The sequence below is a fragment of the Pristis pectinata genome, chromosome X (assembly GCF_009764475.1).
Source record: "Pristis pectinata isolate sPriPec2 chromosome X, sPriPec2.1.pri, whole genome shotgun sequence".
Lineage (NCBI taxonomy): Eukaryota > Metazoa > Chordata > Chondrichthyes > Rhinopristiformes > Pristidae > Pristis > Pristis pectinata.
The window spans coordinates 10,078,761-10,103,374 of record NC_067450.1 but is presented as its reverse complement, the minus strand read 5'-3'; the positions used below and the strand labels follow the sequence as shown (position 1 = coordinate 10,103,374).

Below are 24,614 nucleotides of genomic sequence, written 5' to 3'. Positions count from 1 at the left end.
AGCCTATTCCACATCACCGTATGAAAGCATTTAAATAGAACGTCCTGACATTTTGAAGAGCATGAGACACTTTGCACCAGTTAAGCACTTTGAAGCAAGTCTTAGGAAGTACAGCAGACTATTTGCGTATAACAAGGTTCCACAGACAGCTAGAGGTGATGACCAAATCATTTGCTTTTAATGTCAGTTATGATAAAAGTTATCCAAGACAGACCCTGCTCTCCAAAATAATGGCACATCCAACTACGAGAAGACAACATCTTTAATGTTTCATCTTGAAAATGGCACTTCAGAGAGTATATAACTTCAGTTCCAAATTGGAATATCAATCTAAAATTATAGGCTCAAAATGCCTGATGAGAATTTCAATCCAATAACCTGACTCTACCACAAGCTGCATAGTTTGCTGGGAAAAGAACATTGCACATATATGCTCTTTGATACAAATTCAGTGTACAATTTTCTTTGCAAAGCACTTCATAGTAGTTTTGAACTCAGCACACTGTGATCAGCAGGTAAAAGATGGATGACAATATAGAATAAAGGGACAAAGTCCTGAGATTTTCAACTCTATTTTTGGTGCATTTCACTCTGAACAGGGTAATTATTGTACTGTCTCTGGTAGGACTTCATGGATAATATTTAGGTACAATACTCGAGTGAGCTTGGCACCAAGAGAAATTCTTCATGTGAACATAAGCAGCTTGCACCTAAACAATCTTAAATACAAGCACCATACTGAAGATGGAGGGAAAGAAGCCATCACTTGAATCTTGAACAAAGATGGCAGCAGAAACAGTAGCTTAAATTAAGGCATGCTACAATTTATTTATAAATAAGAGGTTTGGGGAGAGAGCAAAAAACAAGGTATTCATTGTCGGTCTTTGGAGCCAGGCCATTCGAATAGGCAGAAACCCAGCCTCTCTTGGAGAACAAGATCAACCAAAACAATAGCATATTGTGGAAGCTTGAAACCGAGGACACTAAGATTGCATTGTGGTTCTCTGCAATCGAGTCTGGAGATTAAAAACAGACCATAATAAATTTACATCATGGCATTTATCACATTGTTCAGTTCCACTTTACATAGCCTCAAGTTGGACCATTCCAAATCAATTCAAATTGGTTGGCATGAATTTTATTACTGATTTGTTCATGAGAAATGGGCCCCAAACGCCCATCCCCAATTGTGCCCAAACCAGTGTGACGGTTGGTTAACCCCATTGTTGGTCTGGAAGTACATAGGACAGATTGGTCAAGTATGGCAGGTTTCCTGCTCTGAAGGATATTGGTGAACCAGATCGATTTCTGTTGGTAGAGCATGGGACTCTTAATGCCAGGGTCGTGGGTTCGAGCCCCACATTGGGTGATAATATTTGCAGGCACAGTGGTGTAGTGGCTAGCATAATGCTTTACAGTGCCAGCGATCCAGGTTCAATTCCAGCCACTAAGGAGTTTGTACATTCTCCCTGTGTCTGCATGGGTTTCCTCTGGGTGCTTTAGTTTCCTCCCACATTCCAAGGACACAGGTTAGGAAGTTGTGGACATGCTATATTGGTGCCAGAAGCATAGCAACACTTGCGGGCTGCCCCCAGGACACTATGCAAAGGATGTATTTCCACTGTTTTGATGTACATGTGACTAATAAAGATATCTTATACTGTTACAGTTACTGAAAGTAGCCTTTTTAAAATTTAAATTACTTGATTTTAATTCATTCCTCAGCTGCCTTGATGGGATTTAAACTCATTCTCCATATTAATAATCCAGAACTTACTGGAGTATCAGTTACTTAACCACAGTACCACCATACCCCCATAGATTCACTTGCATCATCACACTAAAGGTTGAGACAAAAGGGCCAATCTCAATTCCCTTGAATATCTAAAAGGTCAAGTATGAATTAGGAGTCAATATTGAAGAGTAATACACGTGTCTGGAAGACAAGTTTGACTGGGGCAGGAAGCTCTTTTACAGCTACAGAACTAGCTGTTGGCAACTGAGTGAAGATTGAATATTAGTTAGAAATCCAGACTATTAAGATCTGTGCCAAAACAAGTCAATAAGCTCTGGTTGTCAGCTCAAAGTATTCTGCCTATGTTAATTGTCCCAGGTACCATACACTTAGTTTACAGCTAAACAAAGAATGAGCTCAAGAGATTCAGGCCACGCTCTTTATTTTGTGCTTTTATATATTATATCCAAGCATCATTCAGGAGTAGCAGTGCTCAGTGTCAAAACCAGAAACAGCCAGCTACATTATGGCATTAGCAGCATAGCCATTTAATAGCAGGTTTGTCGATTTGCTCAAAAGTGAAAATGTTCTACATGACTGCTAAAGTAGTCAAATATGGGGGCAAGAGCTGTCCCCACCTTGCCTGCTTGGAATGATGAATAACTGCATTTTGCGCTGCAAGTGCACAAGCTTATTTAACAAAGTTGCAGTAGGTAAGTGTGACACTTTTCTATAAGGAACTTTTTCATGATGTAGGATTAAAAAAAATGCAAGAGATCAAGGACAGAATTAGAGAGATCAGAATCAAAGCAGTTTAAGGTTCAGGTTCTGAAGTACAATTCAGTAAGCTAGCTCATGGGAATGTCCTAGGCTTAACCAGATAGCACTGTTTGATTACTTGCTTCATCTGATTTTCTATTAAACATGATTTTTAAAAACATTAGGGTGAAAGTTTCACATCCTGACTGATGTATGAACACATTAGTAAAACATGGGCATAGGCCAGAGATGCAAGACTGAGTGGGCGTTTGCATACAGGGTGAAACAAGTCCCATAAAATTATGTAGCAACCATAAGCAGCCCAGCTATGAATGAATCTTTGCGCAAAGTTTCCAGTTGATTACTTTAATAGCTCATTAGAAAGCTTACATGGTCACAGCATGGTGCCAGATTAGCAATTGTTCAACGGTGCAATAGTGAGACATTTAAAAAAAAAGGCCAAAGCAGTACTTCACATCACTGAAAATTATAGAAGTCAGTACACTAGTCCCTTAGTCAACATTTATTTGGAAAAAGTGCTAGTAACTGACAGCATTACATTTAAACAATGCACATCAGCTCAGTGCTAAAGACATTCCAGCCTGGTCAGGCCTTCTGTCCTTTCCCTTGGAAAGAAAACAATCCAGTATGAAACATGATTAAATACAAGATCCATTTTTGTAAGCAGAATTAAAAACAGTCATTCCAACAAAAGTCTATAAAAGGATGGGCTGTAGTTCTCACAGAAAGCCATCCATCCTTCTAGCAGTAACGGGTGGGGGGTGGGGGGGTAGATGTTGAGAATTGGATGAACCAAGGATCATGAAACCTGAAACCTCACAAGGCTCTAGTTTAATACTGTCAATTTTTCCCTCAAACTGCAACCAATGCATATTTTGAGTGAAGGCAGCCTCCAACACTGACCACAAAAGCAGAAGTTCTGTACATTTTGAAATTGCAAATGGCAGAGGATTATAGAACCCAATTTTAAGCAGCTGTCCCATTAGCTCTTCATTGGTAGAATGCCAGAACTGATGGACAAGTGCAAACCCCACAGTTCCTGGAGAAAGTGTTGCAAAAATTGGTTTGAAGAGGCATGACAATTATTGGCAAAGTCAGGTTGCCAGTTAAGAAAAGATCAATTCTAACCTGGCAAGAAAAGGTACAATTCTTCAGTAACCTGCCAGAAAGAACAAGCAGGGAATTAAGTCCAAGTCACTGAACTGGCTTAGGTTTTGTTTTCCCCTTGTTCTGCACCACTTAACCAAGATAAACTCATGATCACATCACATTTGCACAAAGACAAGTTGGCATTTCAACACCAGGTTTCCCCTCTTCTGCCCAATGATGGTTCTACATCATGCACAGAACTGGTTCTCACTTAATTGGACAGGTTGGAGCATCACAGACAAGATGTTTTGGCAATGACCAATAGTTTTTAAAAAAAAAGCAATGCCCAGCTGAGTCACAAGCTAAAGTTCAAGTTGAAAGAACTTAATTACAAGTTGGTATCTCCTTCCCATCCCCACACTTAAGTGTGCATCTTACCCTATAAACACCCTTATTAGTACAAATATATCTTGGAATAAATTACACCACAAAATAAAATCCACTTTCTCCAGTATGAGAATTTTTCCATGTTAAGTCACAAGAATAAAAAAAATGTACTTTCAGTCTTCCTTCTTTGTCTAGTCTGGTCCACAGGAAACCAAACATTCATGCAAGTTCCCCTTCTGATCTGGTGTAATTGGCAAGACAGGCAATGACATCTTCAAAATATAGCAGAGGTTTCCAATGAACTTAGTTTGAAGACTACTCATCTTCCATTTCCACTAGCTTTAGTTAGGGATTTACCTTTCTGTACTCAAAATATGTAGCCATTTAAACACCAGCTTTGAACAGTTACTAGCCACAGCAGGTTCAATTGCACCTACCCAAAAAAGTAGAGGATCTTTTGGTTGCATCTCTAATTATAGGGATTGAAATGAAGTGATCAAGATTGCAACAGGCTACATCACTATCCAATTGTGTTTAAGTGATGCAACAAGTTAATCTATAAAGCATGTTAGAAAGTGACTGCTGTGGTAGTAAAGCTCAATGCAACTTAACATATAGGTGGAGGACTAGATTCTCCTACGTGGTCATGTTAACTGCTACATAGTTGGGTTTAAAAAGTGACTTACAATTCTTTATACTCTGGTTAAATGTTCAATTTGAATGTTTACTGGTGAAACAACAAAACACTATTAGTAATAACTTTGATGCAAGTCTTTAATGTGGACTGGTGTTCTTAAAAGAAAATTGGCTGCATTTCAATGGCCAAGTGCATTTAAAACACGTATACAAGTGGGAAAAGGGAAAAAAAGACCAGGACCAGAGTTAAGAACACTAGAAGACTCAAATTCAAGATACAAAAAGGGTCATAGAAAGAAGTGACCAGGTTAGGGCTAAAGTGCACATGCAATTCAGGAGCTAGTGTACTGGGGTCACAAGGGTTGAGAAAGCATCCAGGGTCATAGGCTGGTCCTGGGATTTTTAATTTCAGTGCTTGATTGTGCTACAGATAGTTTTAGGTGACTATTTACTGCATGGAACAGAATGGGCTCTGATGGGTCTATTGTTAAAAAGCTTTCTTCAGGAGGATTAAGGTACAGTGGTCATCAGGTTGAAAAGCTGTATTCTTGGATATCATTTGATAAAACTACTATAAATTAAATACTTGGATACAGGCACTATAACAAAAAATGCAGAAATAGACCCTCCAGATTTTCCACCACAGAGAGCAGCCCAGTGTTAAATGAATACAAGTTACTTTGAAACATTGAGGATATGGAGGGGAAAAAGGGAGAGGAGCTCAAGTGGAGAATAAACTGCTACAAATCTCAGTGGTTCAAAGGGGGTCTCCTGTATGCTGTAGAATTGGACCCACAATCCAAATAGCGGTATGCTTCCAAAGAGTTCTGCGATGGATGTCCCAAGTAAGAGCTTTTCACTGTGGTCCTGAGAAAGGAAAATAAAGGGATAACATGACATGAATGGACTTGTTTACACATTAGGAACAGTTTACATTGCTTACAAGTAGTGATATTGGCAAGATAGGCACTCCAGTCCTTTGACACGTCACATTAATTGATCGACACAGACCATTGGGTACGTGACTGATTATTTCTGCCTGCATCCCATGATGAAGCCCAGTGGCACAGCAAATGCCTCTCTACCCCAAAACCAGTGTCAAAAAAAATAGTAGGCCATGAGGCTCCTCAAGCCTACCCCACCTCTGTGCTCATGGTTGATTAGGCTGGCATGCACAAAAGAGCTGCATTTATAGTGCTTTCAGATCTTGATGACTGTCAAGCATTTTGGGATATCCCACTGTACTTAGAAAATGTGAGACACACAAGATGCCAATGTGCAGCCTCTAGATAATGGGATGTTAATAGAGATTACATTGGTCAGGTTGCCAGAAGTAATGCCCAAGGTTGTCATGGTATTCTGTTCACCTGCGTGAGCATAGAAGATCTTAAATTAAGATTTCAAAGACAGCACCCAAGTGCAACACTCCCTCAGAATATTAGTCTAGATTGTGTTTGAATCTCAAGCAGGAACTGCAACTCACAACTGAACTTGGGGCAATGTTACAGTCGACCTGGTGAAGCTACAAGACTACATGCATATTAAAAAGGAATAGCATGCTGACAGCTTGTGTCATTCCACAACCAATGAATCAGATCAAAGCTCCATCAGCTAGCCACATCTAGGTTGTGAAAGGTGGTAAACAATTAAAAAAGATAGAGATGAACTGCCATTGCCTTGGATCCATCTTCAACACTGGCAACAGCAAACGTACAAGGGTCAAGGCTGAAGCCCTGGAACCACCTTCCAGTAGTGTGAACATTCCATCTTGGCCTCAAGATCCCCAGTGCAAAAGCCAATTTCCCAATATGCCAGCCAAGAACTAGAGATTGGCTAGAAGGAATGCTATTCCAGAGCACATGTATTCTAGTACAATTGCACTGGGATCTGGATACAAGATATTAGTCACATGTACATCAAAACAGAGTGAAATGCATCTTTTTGCATTACTGGAAGTGTGCTGGGTCTTCCCAAGCCATGCTGAAATTTGCTAAGTCCACAATAAAACAGGACAATCTATTTGCATTAAAAGAGGTGGATGGGGTAGTGACAGTGCTATTGGAACCTCTGCACTAGTGTGCATCAATACAGCACTAAAGGAAATCTGTTGTAGCAGTTAGGGCAATCTCAGTCTCAGCATATTGCCATGGTTTAAGGACTACACCAGGCCTAACCATCTTAAGCTACTTCAATAAGCTGTTCTTAGGTCTACTGTTGATCAAATAATTTGGCTCCTGCTCCAAAGCCTTCCCATCACAGATGCTACTGTTACGGACTCAGTGAAAGTCCCTTTAAGATAGAGAGTGTGTGTGTGTGTGTGTGTGTGTGGGGCGTGCTTACGTCAATAGAAGATAAAGGACGTAATGACGTTGTTGAAAAAGTTAGAAGAGAGAGAGAGAGAGAAGGGAGAGAGACACCAGCCTGCTTGTTTTCTCTATCGATGGATGAGAAACAATAACTGTGTTTGCTACTGAAATCCATGTATGGAAGTTGGAAGTAATCCGGTGGAGTTCACTTTGTTGCTGACCTGTAGAAGGAAACAGGTATTTGTGTGTGGACGACCACGATTCGGATGCTTTTCGGGGTGAGGAAGTCACTACCGAGTAAACGCTGAAGTGTCGTTTGGGGTTCCATCGTGGAACATTTGGATTTCGTATTTACTCTCCCTATGTTCTCTACATCTACGTCTTATCTTCTGACAACGGTGGTTGTTGAAGAAGCCCTTGCTCATGTTTCACCTTATGGCTTGCGGAACTGAACTTTAAGAACCATTCCTGAACTGGGAGTTTGGACTTTGTCACACACACACAAAGAGTTTAGTTTTGGGGTTAACGTTCGAGGTTTAACATTTTTGAATTCTAACATACTAACATTTTTACTTTTATTTTATGTATTATCATAAGTAGTGATTAATAAAATAGTTTTTAACACTGAAACATGCTCAGTGTGTTTCTTTTGTTGCTGGTTCGTGACACTACAAAGACTTTGGTGGAAAATAATGTGACTAGTTCCTTTTCTCTCATCAGTCTTGGCAAAGGAGATTAAATGACTTCAGTCTCTTGGACCTTCGTGTTCCCTCTTCATCATCACCCCTATTCTAAAACCCATTGTTAACTGGGATATCTGATAATAGGTCAAGAATTTGAAGCATTAACCATTTCTCTTGACACGAATGCCACCAAACATGGAGTATTTTCAGCACTTTCTGCTCATGCTGGAACATATGCAACTCCAATTTTGGGATCTGTTATAAAATGTTTAGTTGGTGCCAACATTTGAAGGTTACCAAAACGAGCAAGGCTTTGAAAGACATGGATGCACGATACACAGATATAGTACAAAAGCTTAGATAGAATGTGTAATCATTACTTGGGGAGGGGTATTTAACCTTGTGGTGCTCCTCACTGTATCAAGTAAAAGTGAGCACTGTGCAGTTCCAGAACAGAAACTAGGGAGTGTCCCGATACCTCAGTAAAATCTAGCAAACGATTGAAATATTTTAATGCTTGTTCAAAGAAAAATTTTTGAAGTTAAACTCAAAGATGTAGATAAGGGTCAAATTAGGGATATTAAGACTACAGAACATCACAAATACCAACTTAAAAAAGATATGCATTCAGGGTGCAAGGAAATGTCAAGTGAAGGCAGAAGTGCTTTTAGGAATAGACAAGGTGCAAGCAGTTTAGATTGCAAGGTAAAATTGGATGTTTTCTGTTAGAGAAACAGGATTGACTGTCAGTCCAAAGTCCTAGCTGGGCCACTTCCAGCTTTGCAAGCATTTCCAACTTCACTAGATCAAAATTCACTTTCAACACAAGCTTTGCTGCATTGCTCCAACACAAACAAAAATGCATTAAGGTGTGTTGTATACTGTGCCACAATACAGAGCTGGCTTTGTTATCTGCACACCTTAAGCCTTGCTCTTCAATAACTGGTCAATGTTTGTTAATAACCCTTAAAAGTTATAGACAAGAAACACCACTGCACACAAACTGTGCAATTCCCCCCACCCCTCTCCATTGTTCTGCATCAGACATCAACACTACCATGTAGCACAAAAGGATCAAGTGGTCATAATGCAAAGATAAGATAGACAAACAAAACTCATTTGTCCAGAAGTTCATTAGCTCCAACTTTTAGGTTAATTATGCAACATCCTTGTGCCAAGTGAACCAAACTGCAGATCACAGATGCATTTGGGCTGAGAAAGGCTGCCATTTATTGCAATAAGTGCCATTTACTACTGAATTTCAAGCAACTGCCAGTTACTTGTGTAGCAGTCCCTGCATGGCTTCCGATCCAAGGTACACTGTGGCAGATTAACAATTGTGAAAACACAGTGGAGGATAGAAGCAGTCAGCACCACACTTATGGATTGCTATTGGACAATCAGGTTAATGAAATGCACACCTAGCAGGTGTATGCACTGGGGTGGGGCAGAAAGCCAATGTCAAGGGAGGCTAGCAGAAGGTTGTGCAAGTGCCAGGCTCCTGGTGCAACAAGCCAAGGTGCATGAAGCAATGCCAGGGGAAAACTGCATGATCAAGGAAAGCACTCAACACAACCACCCCCCCCCCCCCCCCCGAGGATACTGTCTCCAGCTGGGATACTTGACACCCCTAGAACTTAGTGTCTTGCCAATGTCACTAACCCAAAGTCAATTACCTCAAGGATGTTGATTGACTGCAATAGTTTCCACTGCATTTCAGGCAAGGGCTCCAAACACCCACCAAGGCCAACCTGGCTGGATCTCCTGCCTCAAAGGAGAGAGTCCCCCTCATGGGCATTGGGCCAAGAGACATTCTGTAGGAAGAGGCACCACCCAGGATCAAGCCGATCTCCATTGGGAGTAGATTGATCACCCAGAGTAGGAAAGGACTCCTGGCAGAATCCTGGTGGAAATGAAGTCTGGGTCACTTATCTACCTAGGTACCCAAGCTCATGGGCATGTGGAGAATGATATTGCTGCCACCCTTCAGATCAGCTTTGCTTACATAATTATCCATTTTCAGTCAAGATGTTAGCCCAGTTGCAGCCAAAATGCTTGCTGCAGTCCCATCAAGGTAGAGTGCTAACCCCATACATTCATGAAATCTCTGCAGACCCTCCAAATGAAAGGGAGCAGCCTACCAGCAGCCACTGGGTTTTAGAAGCAAGTGCTACAGTAACAGACCTTCCGAACAGTTGGAAAGCACAGTTATACAGCAAGCTGGTGCTGGACTTTTAGATCTGCTGGACTATTACTAAAACATCCAAGACACCAAACAATAGAATAAGTTTACCAGCAACCTGTTCAATGGGCAGGAGTACAGGAATCAGCACCCAGTGAGCTAGATGCTGAACAATTGGGATTTCCCAAATAATCAGATTAGTGTTTGATTTATGGCTTTTATGCCACAAATGAGAATATGAAGGCAGTGCACAGAATAGTTAGCTTATTAGAGACAATTACTCACCTGCTGCTCTGCAGCAGGCTTTGAACACAATGTCCATCTAAGATGGAGAAACATTTCAGATGGGCACCATGTCATGGTGGGAGGAGGAGACCATGAGTTAAATGTCTATTCTCCATCACTGGCAATAGAAAGTGATCCCATTGTGTGGCATCATTGTTGCTCAGTGTAATTATAGATACAGGCAGATCCTTGACATCACATAAATGAAACTGCAGCAAAAATAAAAAATAGTAAATGTGAAAACAAATCAGATCAGGCAGCATATGTGGAAAGAAACAAACAGTTCAGGCCAAAGACACTGCTGAGAGTTTCTTGTATTTTCTGTATTTATTCAGACTTCAACATCTGCAGTTGAGTTTTTCATCTGGCAAGTTCAAAACTTTGACTGGGTACCAGGTTTGCTATCTTTGGGAAATTTGATTCCAAACTACATCCAACAATGGACTTTGGATCCAAGGTCTTGTGCTCTGCAATATTTCACGATCCTGCTCCCACTTCCACAGTAGCTTCAGAACACTAAGGACCACATGTCATCAATTCATTAATCAGGCTGTGTGCAAAGAAGTTCAAGCATAGTTTTCCTTCCTTGCACTTTGCCAGATAAGAGTGCAGCTGCTGAGTGATCCTCATTCCTGAGAGTTCAGTAATGAGAATGCGATACTCCAAAGGAGATCAATTTGTTGGTGATCTTAGCACAGTTCCATTTTTGGAAGACAATGTCAAAGTTAAAGATGATCTGCATCAACTGTTCCCCACTATGATTCTACAAGTATAACTAGAGCAACTACTTTGAAAATCTCAATTTGACTTAAAAATCATGCTGTATGAAACGACAACTCATTTCAGGGACAGTGTTCATTGTCAATGAAAACTTGTTGCCATCAACCAATCACAAGGCCATTTGCCTCCATGGATACTAGCTGCTAGTAATCACAGCTGCTGTGGGTCTTACATGTCCTTGGACAAAGCACATGCTTGCCCACATCTCCCCCCCCCCCCCCCCCCCAACTCTCCTCCAACTCATTTGGTATGGAGTGTTTGTGCATCAAGCAGAACCTGGTCTCCAATCATCTTTGCTCCCCCTACTATTGAGCCAAGACCTGTCAGGTATGGTCATTGCTGTGCAACAGTCACCCAATGTTGAAAAAAAATTCACGAAAGGCATCTTCCACTCAGTCTAGAGAAGCAAGTCATTCTCGACAAAGGTGTCCCTGGATTTTTTTTTAAAAAAAGAAGCCCCTTTCAGCTAGGGCAGATTCAGTGCACTGAGGTTATGTGCCAATTAACAGGCACTAATTTGTCTTTGAAGACAAGAATGCTTTGTGCATGACTAAGGTATTGCTTCTAGTTATGTGATCCCCATCCTTTAGGCTTTCAACAAGGTGCCTGTTCATTTCCCTCCCACAAGGTGGGATACATTTGAATGAAGCATTAGCCATGCCATAGCAACACTTCAGCAAATGAACCACAACTGAAGTGTGCTGCCTGGCAGTCCCAATAGAACAAATTCCATGAAGTAGATAAGAGACTGCAGATGCTGAAATCTAGAGCAATAAACTGCTGTTAGAACTCAGTTGGTTGAGCAGCATCTGAGGGAGGAAAGGAATTGTCAATGATTTGGGTCAAATCCATAAAGTGATGCACAAGAGTGCTTATGGGGATGATCTGGCTATTCAGGTGCTTCAACTTCACTTTCAAATACAGGTTCCCTCCTGCAATGCACATGATCTGCATCATTTTGCCCTCGTAGGGTCCAATAATGCTCATTCTCATTTTATTCTTGTCTTTCTTACACAGTGGACCCTGAGACAAGGGCCAAGTTCTCCTGTCGATATGGGGTGGAATGAAGCAGATAAGCATATTGATCTGCTTGGTGCACTGCAATGCATATCCCTGACTCGAGATGAGATTCTATTGCCTGCACACAGCCCCAAGCATTCTCTTCTAGGGTTCCATTAGTGCCATAGTTTTCACTGTAGGAACACTGCAGGTGTTGAGTATGCACAACTTTCAGAAGCAGGAGAGGCAAGAGGTAGCCCTCAATCACCCAAGATTCAGCCCTTGGAGCAATGCTGCCATAGAAGACATGGTACCTCTTGCAAGATAGAGTCACAAGAGCTTCCTGGATACTTGGCATTAAACTAGGGGAATATTTGTGTGGCCAGGAACAAAAATGGAGTAGAAGCCCTCATGATCCATGAGGGGTGCCAGACTCCAAAGGAGTGCCACAGCCTGAATATTGGGAAAGCAGCCAAAAAAAAAATCTGTAAACTGAGATATGGCATAGACCATCCAATAGCCACTCAGTGACATGGAGTCTAGGAAGTGGTGAGTGTGAGCAACTTTGATCCTCTGACCTTAAGAATCCAGATACACACCCGTTTAGGAGATCCAGACAATTTTGCATCTGCAATGACTGCCTATATAAACTATTCCTATGGAGACACTACTCAGAATCCAAGATAGGAATAAATTCTGCAGACCACAGGGGATGTGATCTATCCCTATAGATTGCAAATGGGGTCTTTGAATCCAAGCACTTCATCTTTTCCCTCAAAGTCCCCAAACTTGCAAGCAGCTCAGACTCATATTGGCAGGATCACCATGGAAACCCCTTTTGGAAGCTACCTCCACGTACTAATTTGTCAGTTGATAGAAGCATCTGGAGTGGAGTATTTTTCAACCCGAGAAAACTGTTGCTAGATAGTAAGCAGTGTTATGGAGACCTGCTTGGCTTGCAACTGATGAAAGACAACTGCTCCTTGGACCAGCATCAAATTTTATAGTTACAAGTGCCAAAGCAGCTGTTGCACAAGGATAGAGGTTATTAAATGCATGACTGATGCCAAACAATGTCAGAAGAGCATGCATCCTGACAAAGTGGCTGGTTGAATTTCTGGAGTGGTGCAATGCAACCTGGAAGTAGTTACAATAGTGGTCCACCCTGGGTTAAATCACTTTTCAAAAAAGCATGCTGTGTAAAACAAAAACCACAGTAAACCTTCAGTTAGGCAACCATTTAGTGCTTCTGCCAAAAGGATTTCTGGCACTTTGAATACATCAGCTTTGACGAACTGAAATTACAGACCATATTCAAAGTAGATTAGGGAACATGTTCAAATTGTTTGTTTGTAGTTTTGGGTCCAACATAATTTTAAAAAATTGAACCAAAATCAATGAGGCATCAGGTTTGTATCATGGATGGTGGTAAGTCTATAGATTACTTTTTACTTAAGGTAGCCTTCTCCAAATATAGAAAATTTACTTTCAAATTTTGAAAAGTAGTTTATTCTGCAAAAACACGAGATGGCTTCCTCCAGACCAAAGTGATCCGTGATCTAAAAGCAGGTTCAATGGCTGGTGAAGCGAGAACCAAAACAAAAAGCCTTAGTGTAGTTTGTCTGGGGCAATTCAATGCCAAGAATCACCTTGCAACCATCTTGAAAGAAAAGGAATAATTTAAAAACCTTTGAGGCAGTAAAGACAGAATTTTAAAAAACTGGATAGAGATAGCTCAAGCTTCCAAGTTTAGGACCAAACAAATTTTAGCTTTAATTTTGCTTCTATACAAGAGGGTGATAAAGAGTTAACCAGACTAATAGTAATTTTAAAAATCTAAACTTCAATTTGTACCAACACAAGTACATTCCACTGATGCCCAGTACAAAAAGGTTGAACCACACTTCAATGAATTAGAATACATTATGGTTTTAGATTCAAATGGCCAATTAGAAGCAAAGCTGGAGACCAATTCTGTCTGGTAACATGACCAAAACAGTAAATGGTGTAAAGACCTAGCAGGTCAAGCAGCATTTGTCACAGGTTGATGACTGGTCATCAGAACTGATGAAAATTCATCAACCCTATGCGTTAACTGTTTTTGTTCATTTGTTGCCCAGCCCAAGTAGTTCCCAACATTTTTTTTTAGCCACAGGTGTTCCACTATTCAAACACGTGGCATGGAGCAAGTGTTCAGACAAGTATCCATTTTTGAGATGTCAAATGCTGGTCACTAAAGCATTATATTACTCAGACTAGACTGTACTTTAGCTGAAGTCATTTATTTCCCAAAATGAAATTGGGGAGCCTGCCCCAATCCCTCTTCCTCATTACAGGGCAGCAAGCAGCAAAGCTTTGGAGATCTTTGGCTTTAGAGGCATGGAGTACAAGCAGGAAGGTCATATTGACTTTTTTTTTATTATAAATACACACACAAAACATTGGCTAGAGCAAAACTGGTAGAGTATTACACTCAATTCTGGTCACCGCACTTTAGAAATACAACAGCCCCACAGAATGCAGAAAATAGTTTGAAGATGAGCAACCTTGAAGTTACACTGGAAAAGCTGGGATTGTTCTCCTTGGAGCAAAGCACGAGGAGATTTGATAAGATGCAAGCAAGATTGAGGGGTTTGGACAGGGCAAATAGAATTAGGGAGAGGAAGTGCTGGGGTGGAGATGAGAGAACAAAGGTTTTTCAAAAAGTGGTTACGATAATTACCTGAAAATAACTTGCAGGGCTAAGGGCGGGCCAGGGAGCAAAAAGAAAGCAGAAGGCAGGGAAAATGTGACTGAACAGACAGTTCCACAAAAAAGGCATTGACACAGCTAAATAGTCAGTTTAGTATTCAAGCTTTTCCAGTTATTTCAGTGGCTGAAGCTGTAACAATCTGATTGACAGAGCTCCTTTCACTTGGATTTTTAAAGTATTGCTAATTTAAATGCATTATACTATATTGCTTGTTTTTAACATCTTAAAAGTAACAGTACTGGTAAAGAGCAAGTCTTCATTCTAATTTAGTAAGAGAAATCTTAATGAACTTACTGCATGAAGACAACAATATTATGGACCTTGATTGATGGCATTGTGCAAAAAGTACTGTGGAAGAAAATAAACTGGTTAAAATCACCTCAACCATGGTTGGGCAAGCCAGATGCTCACAGGACCATACATCTATCGTAAAGCAAAGGCTACATCACAAAAAGATCAGTTCTAATTGATCCAAACGCCCCTTTCCTTCCTGCCACCAAAAGGAATGGTTTCTGTCATAGTTTAAAATTTCAGATTGCTTCACTACCTCAGGGAAGTGAGATTTCAAGTCAGAAAATATCAAGCAGCTCCACTCCAAAATCCTTCCAATTTCATACCTACCGAAATTCAGAGAATCAGAGTTGTTACAACCAGACTTAAATTGCCATTAAAAAGTTGTTACATTTGGATTCTTGAAGTGACTTGTATTAACACAAGTTTAAACACATGGTCCAAAACTCTGCTTGCCCTCATGTTCAGGTGCCAGAAAAAAAGTTGGAAACAAGCACCAGATCATGATTTATACTGTAACTTGCTCCACTCTAGCAGTGGAGAATCATACTGTACCACAAGGCTTGTACTTCTGTATTAGGCCCATGAAAGTAATTTTTATAGGCCTAATACTATAGACTTAGTTCAGAGATAGTGGACAAAGTAGGAAGTGGAAAGTGGAAAAGGGCATGGGGAGGAGAGAAAGGAAATCCAAAATACTTTCCTATGGAAAAAGCCTAAATGTACTATCAATTCTCCATACCACCCCAAAACTCAAAAAAGTTACCTTAAGGAATGAAAGGAGCCAACTCAGTCAGTCGATTCAAAAGTGGGCAGGTAATTTTAAATATACCTGGATTAGATTACCACAAACTCCCAAACACTCAGCTACTCAAGTGGTGAGTATATCTAAATATGTACACAACCCAAGGGGACAAAGTAATATTGCATTCCATTTGTTAATGGAAAGATCAAAAAAACTTGAGCAAAATAGTTACTGTCCATCTACTTCTTGACTGCAGCAGCTTTCCAAAATAAGATTTGATCCTTTAGTATTTTAACTGAACAGCTCCATAAACCCAAATTAAATTCTACTTCTCAACAAGCAAATAAAGTTCTCAAACTGCAGCTTTTGGATGGAAGAGAAGCCATTTAGTTTCCAAAATTTAGTAAAGATGTACTGAATGCCATTAGCAGCTATTTATAAAGGAATGCAGTTAACATTCAGACAGTGAACAAGGGGTGGGAGGGGAAAAATGACTTACTACACGTATGTTAGAGGTCCACTAAATTCCATTTGAACAGTGTAGTTAACCTGCAAAATTAAGTTCATAGATACAAGAAATAAATCAGTAACAGCATAAATCTTTAATATCACTTTTACTTATGCAAATAGAATGACCAGCTGTCTTATTTACTTGCTGTGTGAACATTTTAGGCAATTTAGTCTGAAAGCTTCAAAGCCTCATTTATTTGTTCACAAGATGGGGACATTGTAGATAATGCCAGTATTTATCATTTATGCCTGCTTGCCTCTGAACCAATTTAAGAGTTGACCACATTTTTGGGTCTGGAGCCAAATATAGGCCAGGCAAGAATGAATGGCCCAAAACTCTAGCCATTAGCCTAGTAATCCCACTGTTATTGTACAGCAATGTTATTAAAATTTGAACAATAAGATCCCTGGAATAACCATTAACCTGTCTCTAGTGTCAAGGTGGTAAAATAGTATATGCTCCTATTTAACAATGCAGGGTCAGCAGATTCTTTTTTAAACAAAGACTGGGGGCAAATTGTCAAGCTTGCTTAATTTGCACTGTTCCAGAGTCAACATAGGTACAGAACACTTAAAAAGGTAGTGACATTCTAGTCTCAAGAATCATTTGATCCAAAAGTTAAACTCTAGGCAAGTCAAGGGATCACCCAAAATGTCAAATCAAAACTAGAAGATTAGGTGCCTATTTAGCCTTGATGTCAAATTTTTATCCCTATGTTCCACTGGGGAATGACAGCCATGATACTTAAAAGAAATGGTTTTACATACCACAGGCACCAAGGTTTTGTATAATATCAGTCAGAAATCAGATGTGACACTTCCTACAGCACAGTGGTGCAGTTAGTAGAGGTGGTGCCTCACCACTCCAGTTCACTCCTGATCCTAGGTGCTACCTGTGTAGAGTTTGCACATTGTGCTACTTGAGTACCCTCCACATCCCAAAGACCTGTGTGTTGGTAGATTAATTGGCAACTACACATTGTGTAGGTGAGTGAGAATCTGGGAAGGCAAGAAAATGGGTCAAGGTAGGATTAAATGTAAATGGCTACTTGAAAGCTGGCACACACCTGGGTGGGCTGAAGGGCCCATTTCCATATTGCATCTCTATTCCACACCAAGCATATAGCAGATCAAGCTACACTCCACGAAAAGGGGCATATGAAAGTGTTCAAAGTAAAGAAAATCCAGTACAAATAAACAGTTACCTGTTTCTCACTTAGAGGTGGTATAACTGAAACATTATTCAACTGCTTTGTTCCAATCACAGTTTTCATGTACTGGACTTGACTGGTAAGTGTATCCACAGAAACAGTATAAAAATTGGAGTTACTAATGTTGAGTGTGCTCTGAAATTAAAGAGAAAACCAGTTTCAGGAAGAACACAGCTGATGGCATTACATTTTCACTGATGTAGAAACAATGTAGATTGGGTAAGCACTTTGCACAACATGTCTTCAGTCCACAAATAACCAAACTGCCAGCCACCTGCCATTTCAATTCCATCCCATTCCCATCTTTGCCTTCAACCACTGCTCTAGTGTTGCTCCAACAATGCACAATACCAGCTTAAGGAACAGCACATCCAAGAAACTTAATATTGAATGTAACAATTTCAGTTAATCATTTCTCCACCACTCCCCCTCCAGAAGACATGTTTTTTTTAAAAAAAAAAGGTCTCCAAATGCCAGCTTTTGGACCAATTGTTACTTTGCCAACTTTGGTCTGCATCCCATCAGACATTTCCTGTTCTCTCCAGCTCTGTGCAACTTATTTTCTTCACAACTCCTCTTTCCCACCCCACCTCACCCCCCCCCCCCAAAAGTTCTGAAGGGCCCCATGATCTGCAATATCATGCACTTTCCCCAGGATTGCTATTTGACCAGCCAAGTACTTCCAACAGTATCTATTGGATGTGTTTTGGTCTTTTGAAAAGTACCAGTACAGAATGGTGTGTGCTGTAATAGTAATGCATTCCTTCCCACTTTCCTCCCCCTCCCATAACATTCAGTGAACATTAGCAAAAAGACAGCTCTAAAGGTGACATCCAACATGCAATTTGGCTACACCCAGGCACTTTGCCAACATCATTTCATAAACTAAACCTGGATCATTGCTAGCAAGTTAGGAGGTCACACAAACAAGCTACAAAACCAAAAACAAATACAGATTGAGACATTGTTGCGAGATTTAGCACAGGATGTCCCTACTCAAAAAGCTACTTAGCAAAATGCCATACATCACCACAGAATCCCTTTCCCACTGAAAGAGTAACTGTAGTATTTCACATCTGATTGGGTTCTGTTACACTCAAAAATCACCTCATTTTAAATTAGCTCAGGAACTTGCCAGATACAATTGGTTCTCCAGCCAAAAGATAGCTTGTCAACTTCAAATCATTTGATCATAATGTGCACAATGATTGGCTGTAACCAATTTTCCAAGAGCTAGTGGCACACTTAGAGCAGTTTCAGATAATCTATTCATACAGTCTGTTCATACAGTCTCAATGTGCAGAAATTGATTGTGGCTATACTACAATAGAAACTACATTTAATTCTTTCAAAATGTCCAAGCACTTCAGTGAAGGAGATACTAGTGTGCATAACATCTTCCTGCAACAGTGTTTTCCAATTCACACTTTTTATATAAAAAATGAGCCACCACAAGAGGTTTGGTGGGATTGGGAAAGAAAAAATGTAACAAAGAGGCAAGAGTATAGATTTAATGGAATAAATGAGTATTATTTTCAAATATTACCGTCATATCAATGATGACTCTGGAGTTATTGGAGTCAAACCTTACAATAACCACTCTGATTCCATCATCATTCACTGCCACTGACCGAGGGAACAAGAAAAAGACAACCAGCCCAGATACGAATAGGCACAGGAATATGGATATGAAGACGTACAATTTCCTGAAACAAAAGATGACAAGTTTAAAATGTTTCCTTTAGATAGTATTCCTTTCCAAAGTTGTTAGTCCCAGAATGAAAATACAATTTACATTCTTCATTATGCTCTACAAAATTTTTATATAAGTATTGAGACATGAAATTTTTGTCCAATGGAATAATAGGATCTACACAGTTTGTTCTGCCCAATTACTGAATTTGGAAGATGCAAATTAATCTCACCTTCCTTTCAGCATCCAAACCGAGGTAAATCTTCTACAAGGTGAAAGGCAACAGCTATCCAAAAACCCAGCTTTTTAAAAAATGGAACACTGGACACAGCGTCAAACTGATAATGCCAATTAAGCAACTTTCATAACCATATACAAAAAACACACACCTTCTGGAACACAACGAGAGGCCTTGGACCAGTCAATTTAACATTAAAGGCCAAAGTCAGATTAGCCAAACAAGAGGCTCATGAGTAATAGCAATGTCCTCAAAGAAAACCACATCACAAAATGATTACTAAGCTCAGCAATGCAGGATCAAAAAAGATGCAAGCTTAATCAAACCACCATTATCCAAAATGCAGATTGGCCATCATAAAAAAGTGGCACAGGACACGTTCAAAGTCAAAAAGTAGAAAGAAAACAGACAGACCTCAATGAATTCTGACATTTTGTAGCCTTTCCAAATCTTCCAGAAATAAACCACTTCCCTCATGAACAAAAGGCTATATCCCACCTTGGGCCTTTGGCAACAAATGGGCAGAGGACCTGCCCGCTGCCATAGCAGCTGCTGCATGCCCTGGATGAGTGGATTATGTTCTATGAATCTGGCAAGAGACATGATCATCACCATCAGGAAACCAATGGCCCAGAAGAGCTGTAGGCCAAATCTTATTCTGGATGACATATGAGCTCATGGCAAAACTTGCTGAAAGAACTGCTCCCATCATCAATACTGTTCACCAAGTGGCCTCTTATGCTCTTTAATATCTATTATATGACAACTTAATTTGTGAAAGCCAATTACATTACTGAAGCACACAGGGACCAGGACGACAATAATGGTGGACCACTTCCAGAAGTAGAGGCTACAATCAAAGTCAAATACAGTCATTGATCCACCTTGCAAACCATCTGCCAGCTACACCAAAATATAACCCAATGCTTCATCTGGGTGACTGGTTGCCAATTCCCACACTCCCTTTCATAAGCAATGGCCCTGGTTCCCACACTTCTCTGGAAATGGAAATTTATTGTACAGCTCTCATTGCCAGCTTTAGGGAGTAGATTCACCACAACTTGGCGCACACTTTGGCATGACCCTCAACAGGTCTGTCTTGTTCTGACTGCCTGTTGAAGGTTGCAAGAATATGATTAACATAATCCACAAACTTAGCCAATACTACTTCTCTCCCTCCCCTACATGACCCTCTATTCTTATGCCACTATTACCAATTAATGCTCCAGTTGATCAGCTGGCCATCACACACAACCCACTGATACACACGAACTCTGCTACATGGCAATCAACAGAACCTTAGTCAATGACAACGCCACAGCTCCTGTGTTGTTGAATCCTAGTCCTCTTCATATCTGCAGAGGCCCATGTGAATGGTCAGTCACACCAACCAATCCATCAGGATCTCCCTGACCTTGCTCCCCCTCCCCAAACTCACTCACAGCATGGTTTTCCATAGAACACCACAGAAACCAGGCCGTTTGGCCCTTCTAGTCTGTGCCAAAACTTTATGCCACTAGTCCCATTTACCTGCACCCAGTCCATAACCCTCCAGACCTCTCCCATCCATCTATCCAATTTATTCTTAAAACTCAAGAGTGAGCCTGCATTTACTGCATCAGATGGCAGCCTGTTCCACACTCCCACCACTGAGTGAAGTTCCCCCTAAACTTTTCCCCTTTCACCTTAAAGCCATGTCCTCCTGTACTTATCTCTCCTAATCTAGGTGGAAAGAGCCTACTCGCATTTACTTTGTCTATACCCCTCAATTTTGTAAACCTATCAAATCTCCCCTCATTCTTCGATGCTCCAAGGGATAAAGTCCTAACCTGTTCAATTTTTCACTGTAACTCAACTCCTGAAGACCCCACAAACATTCTAGTAAATCTCCTCTACACTCTTTCAATCTTACTGATATCCTTCCTATAGTTAGGTGACCAGAACTGCACACAATACTTCAAACTTGGCCTCACCAATGTCTTATACAACCTCACCATAACATCCCAACTCCTATACTCAATACTTTGATTTATGAATGCCAGGATGCCAAAAGCCTTCTTTACAACCCTGTCTACCTGTGACGCCACTTTCAGGGAATTATGTATCTGACCTCCCAGATCCCTTTGTCCCTCCGCACTCCTCAGTGCCCTACCATTTACTGTGCATATCCTACCTTGATTTGTCCTTCCAAAATGCAACACCTCACACTTGTCTACAAGAAATTCCATCTGCCATTTTCTGGCCCATTTTTCCAGTTGGTTCAGATCCCTCTGCAAGCTTTGAAAGCCTTCCTCGCTGTCCACAACACCTCCAATCTTAGTGTCATCAGCAAACTTGATAATGTGGTAAATTGGATCAGCATCTAGATCATTGGTATAGACAACAAAACAATGGTCCCAGCACAGATCCCTGAGGCACACCATTAGTCACAGGCCTCCAGTCTGAGAAACAATCCACTACCACTGTCTTCTCCCACACAGAATTTCAAATCCAGTTTACAACTTTTCCATGGATACCTAGTGTCTGAACCTTCTGAACTAACCTCCCATGTGGGACCTTGTCAAAGGCCTTACTGAAGTCCACGTAGACAACATCCACAGCCTTTTCTTCATCTACTTTCTTGGTAACCTCTTCAGAAAAACTCTACAAGATTCATTAAACATGATCTACCATGCACAAAGCTATGCTGACTATCCTTAATCAGCCCTTGGTTGTCCAAATACTTACATATCCACTCTCAGAACACCTTCCAATGATTTACCCACTACTGATGTCAGGCTCACTGGCCTGTAATTACCTGGTTTACTTTTAGAGCCTTTTTTAAAAAACAGAACAACATGAGCTACCCTTCAGTCCTCTGGCACCACACCCATGGCTAAGGACATTTTAGATATCTGCCAGGGCCCCTGCAATTTCTATACTAGTCTCTCAATGTCAGAGGAAATCTCTTATCAGGCCCAGGGATTTATCTACCTTCATTCACTGTAAAGCAGCAAGCACCTCCTCCTCTTTAATCTCTATATGTTCCATGACACTATTGCTCTTTTCCCTTCCTTCCATACCCACTATGCCAGTTTCCTGAGTAAATACTGATGCAAAAAAACTGCTCAAGATCTCCCCCATCTCCTGAGGCTCCACACAGACGGACACTGATCTTCTGGGGGACCAATTTTGTCCCTTACTGTCCTTTTACCCTTAATATACTTGTAGAAACCCTTCGGGTTTACTTTCACATTATCTGCCAAAGCAACCTCATGTCTTTGTCTTCCTGATTTCCTTCTTTAGTATTTTCTTACATTTTCTATACTCTTCAAGTACCTCATTTGTTCCTAGTTGCCTATACCTGCTATACACCTCTTTCTTAACCAGATTGCCAATATCCCTTGAAAACCAAGGTTCCCTATGCTCGTTAATTTTGCCTTTAATCCTGGCAGGAACATGCAAACTCTGCACTCTCAAAATTTCACCTTTGAAGGCATTCCACTTACTGAACACATCCTTGCCAGAAAACAATTTATCCCAATCCACTCTTCCTAGATCTTTTCTTATTTTCACAAAATTGGCCTTTCTCCAATTTGGAACCTCAACTCGAGGACCAGACCTGTCCTTATCCATAATTAACTTGAAACTAAGGACATTATGATCACTGGACCCAAAATGCTCACCTACACATACTTCTGTCACCTGACCTGTCTGGTTCCCTAATAGGAGATCAAGTATTGCATTTTCTCTCATTGGTACCTCTACATATTGATTTAGAAAACTTTCCTGAACACATTTGACAAACTCCAAGCCATCCAGCCCTTTCACAGTGTGGGAGTCCCAATGTGGAAAGTTAAAATCCCCACTATTACAACTTTGTTTCTTATATCGGTCTGCTATCTCTCTACAGATTTGTTCCTCCAATTCTGACTATTGGGCAGTCTATAATACAACCTTATTAGTGTGGCCACACCTTTCCTGTTCCTCAGCTCCACCCATATGGCCTCTGTAGATGAGCCCTCTGGGCTGTCCTGTCTACACACAGCTGTGATATTTTCCGACTAGTAATGCCACTCCTCCCCCTCTATCACATCTGAAACAGAACCCCGGAACATTAAGCTGCCAGTCCTGCCCCTCCTGCAACCAAGTCTCACTAATAGCAATAATGTCGTAATCCCACGTGCCAATCCACACCCTAAACTCATCTGCCTTACCTACAATACTCCTCGCATTGAAATAGATGCACCTGAGAACATTTCTATCATGTACAAACCTTTGATTTCTGTCAATACCTGTAGTCCTCGCATGACCTTTATCCTTCTCCACCTCACGATCTGCTCCAACACTCTGGTTCCCCTCCCCCTGCAAATCTAGTTTAAACCCCCCGGAGCAGCACTAGCAAACCTACCCGCAAAAATGTTCATCCCCCTCCAGTTCAGGTGCAAACTGTCCTGTCGGAACAGGTCCCACCTTCCCTGGAACAAAGCCCAATTGTCTAGAAACATGAAGCCCTCCCTCCTGCACCAATTCCTTAGCCACGTATTTAGCTGCATCATCTTCCTACTTCTAGCCTCACTAGCTCATGGCACAGATAGCAATCCTGAGATTGCAAACCTGGACATCCTTCCTTCAACTTTGCACCCAATTCTCTAAACTCTTTGCAAGACGACTTCCTCTTTCCTATCCACATCATTGGTCCCTAAGTGGACCACAACATCTGGCTGCTCACCCTCCCTCCTGAGAATATAGAGAACGCGATCAGAGATATCATGGACCCTAGCACCAGGGAGGCAACAGACCATCCGGGATTCTCGATCTCTCCCACAGAACCTCTGTCCCCCTAACTATTGAATCCTCTATCACTACTGCTCTCTTTTCCCTCCTTCCTTTCTGAGCTGAGGGTCCCGTCTCAGTGCCAGAGACGTGACCACTGCAACTTGTCCCTGGAAGGTTGTCCCCACCAGCAGTATCCAAAGCAGTATACTTATTTTTGATGGGAATGGCCACAGGGGTACTCTGCTCTTTCAGGCTATACCTCTTCCTTTTCCTGAGGGAATGGTTTCAAGGAAACCATTGTTCCAGTTGCCCTCACCTTAGCAATTTCAGTGATGACTAATGGAACAAAGTCTGGACTGTCAACAGTTCAAACCATGGAACTTTGTTACATGGCAACTTGCTGCATAGATAAATCAAGCCCTCCTCCACTTGTGAGCAGGTAATCAGTTCAGACAAAGAACTAAGATCATTGCATCCTGCCCTCAATACAAATTCAATGGGAGTTTGAGGTAAAACTTGCTTCTGAAAGACTATGCAAACCACTCCACCCACCC

At 41.0% G+C, this 24,614-nt stretch overlaps 1 protein-coding gene across 1 annotated transcript in view; it reads right to left on the bottom strand.

Annotated features, from left to right (window-relative positions):
* Positions 1-2,309: 2,309 nt before the first annotated feature.
* The window catches only part of LOC127566862 (transmembrane protein 106C-like), a 42,322-nt gene continuing 20,017 nt past the window's right edge, over positions 2,310-24,614 (bottom strand). The window contains exons 3-7 of the mRNA XM_052009359.1: positions 18,918-19,077; positions 17,366-17,506; positions 16,150-16,199; positions 14,909-14,962; positions 2,310-5,494 (exon numbers count right to left, since the gene is read on the bottom strand). Of these exons, the coding sequence (XP_051865319.1) occupies positions 5,377-5,494; positions 14,909-14,962; positions 16,150-16,199; positions 17,366-17,506; positions 18,918-19,077 (523 nt within the window). The 3' untranslated portion in view covers positions 2,310-5,376. The remainder of the gene's footprint in view (positions 5,495-14,908; positions 14,963-16,149; positions 16,200-17,365; positions 17,507-18,917; positions 19,078-24,614) is intronic.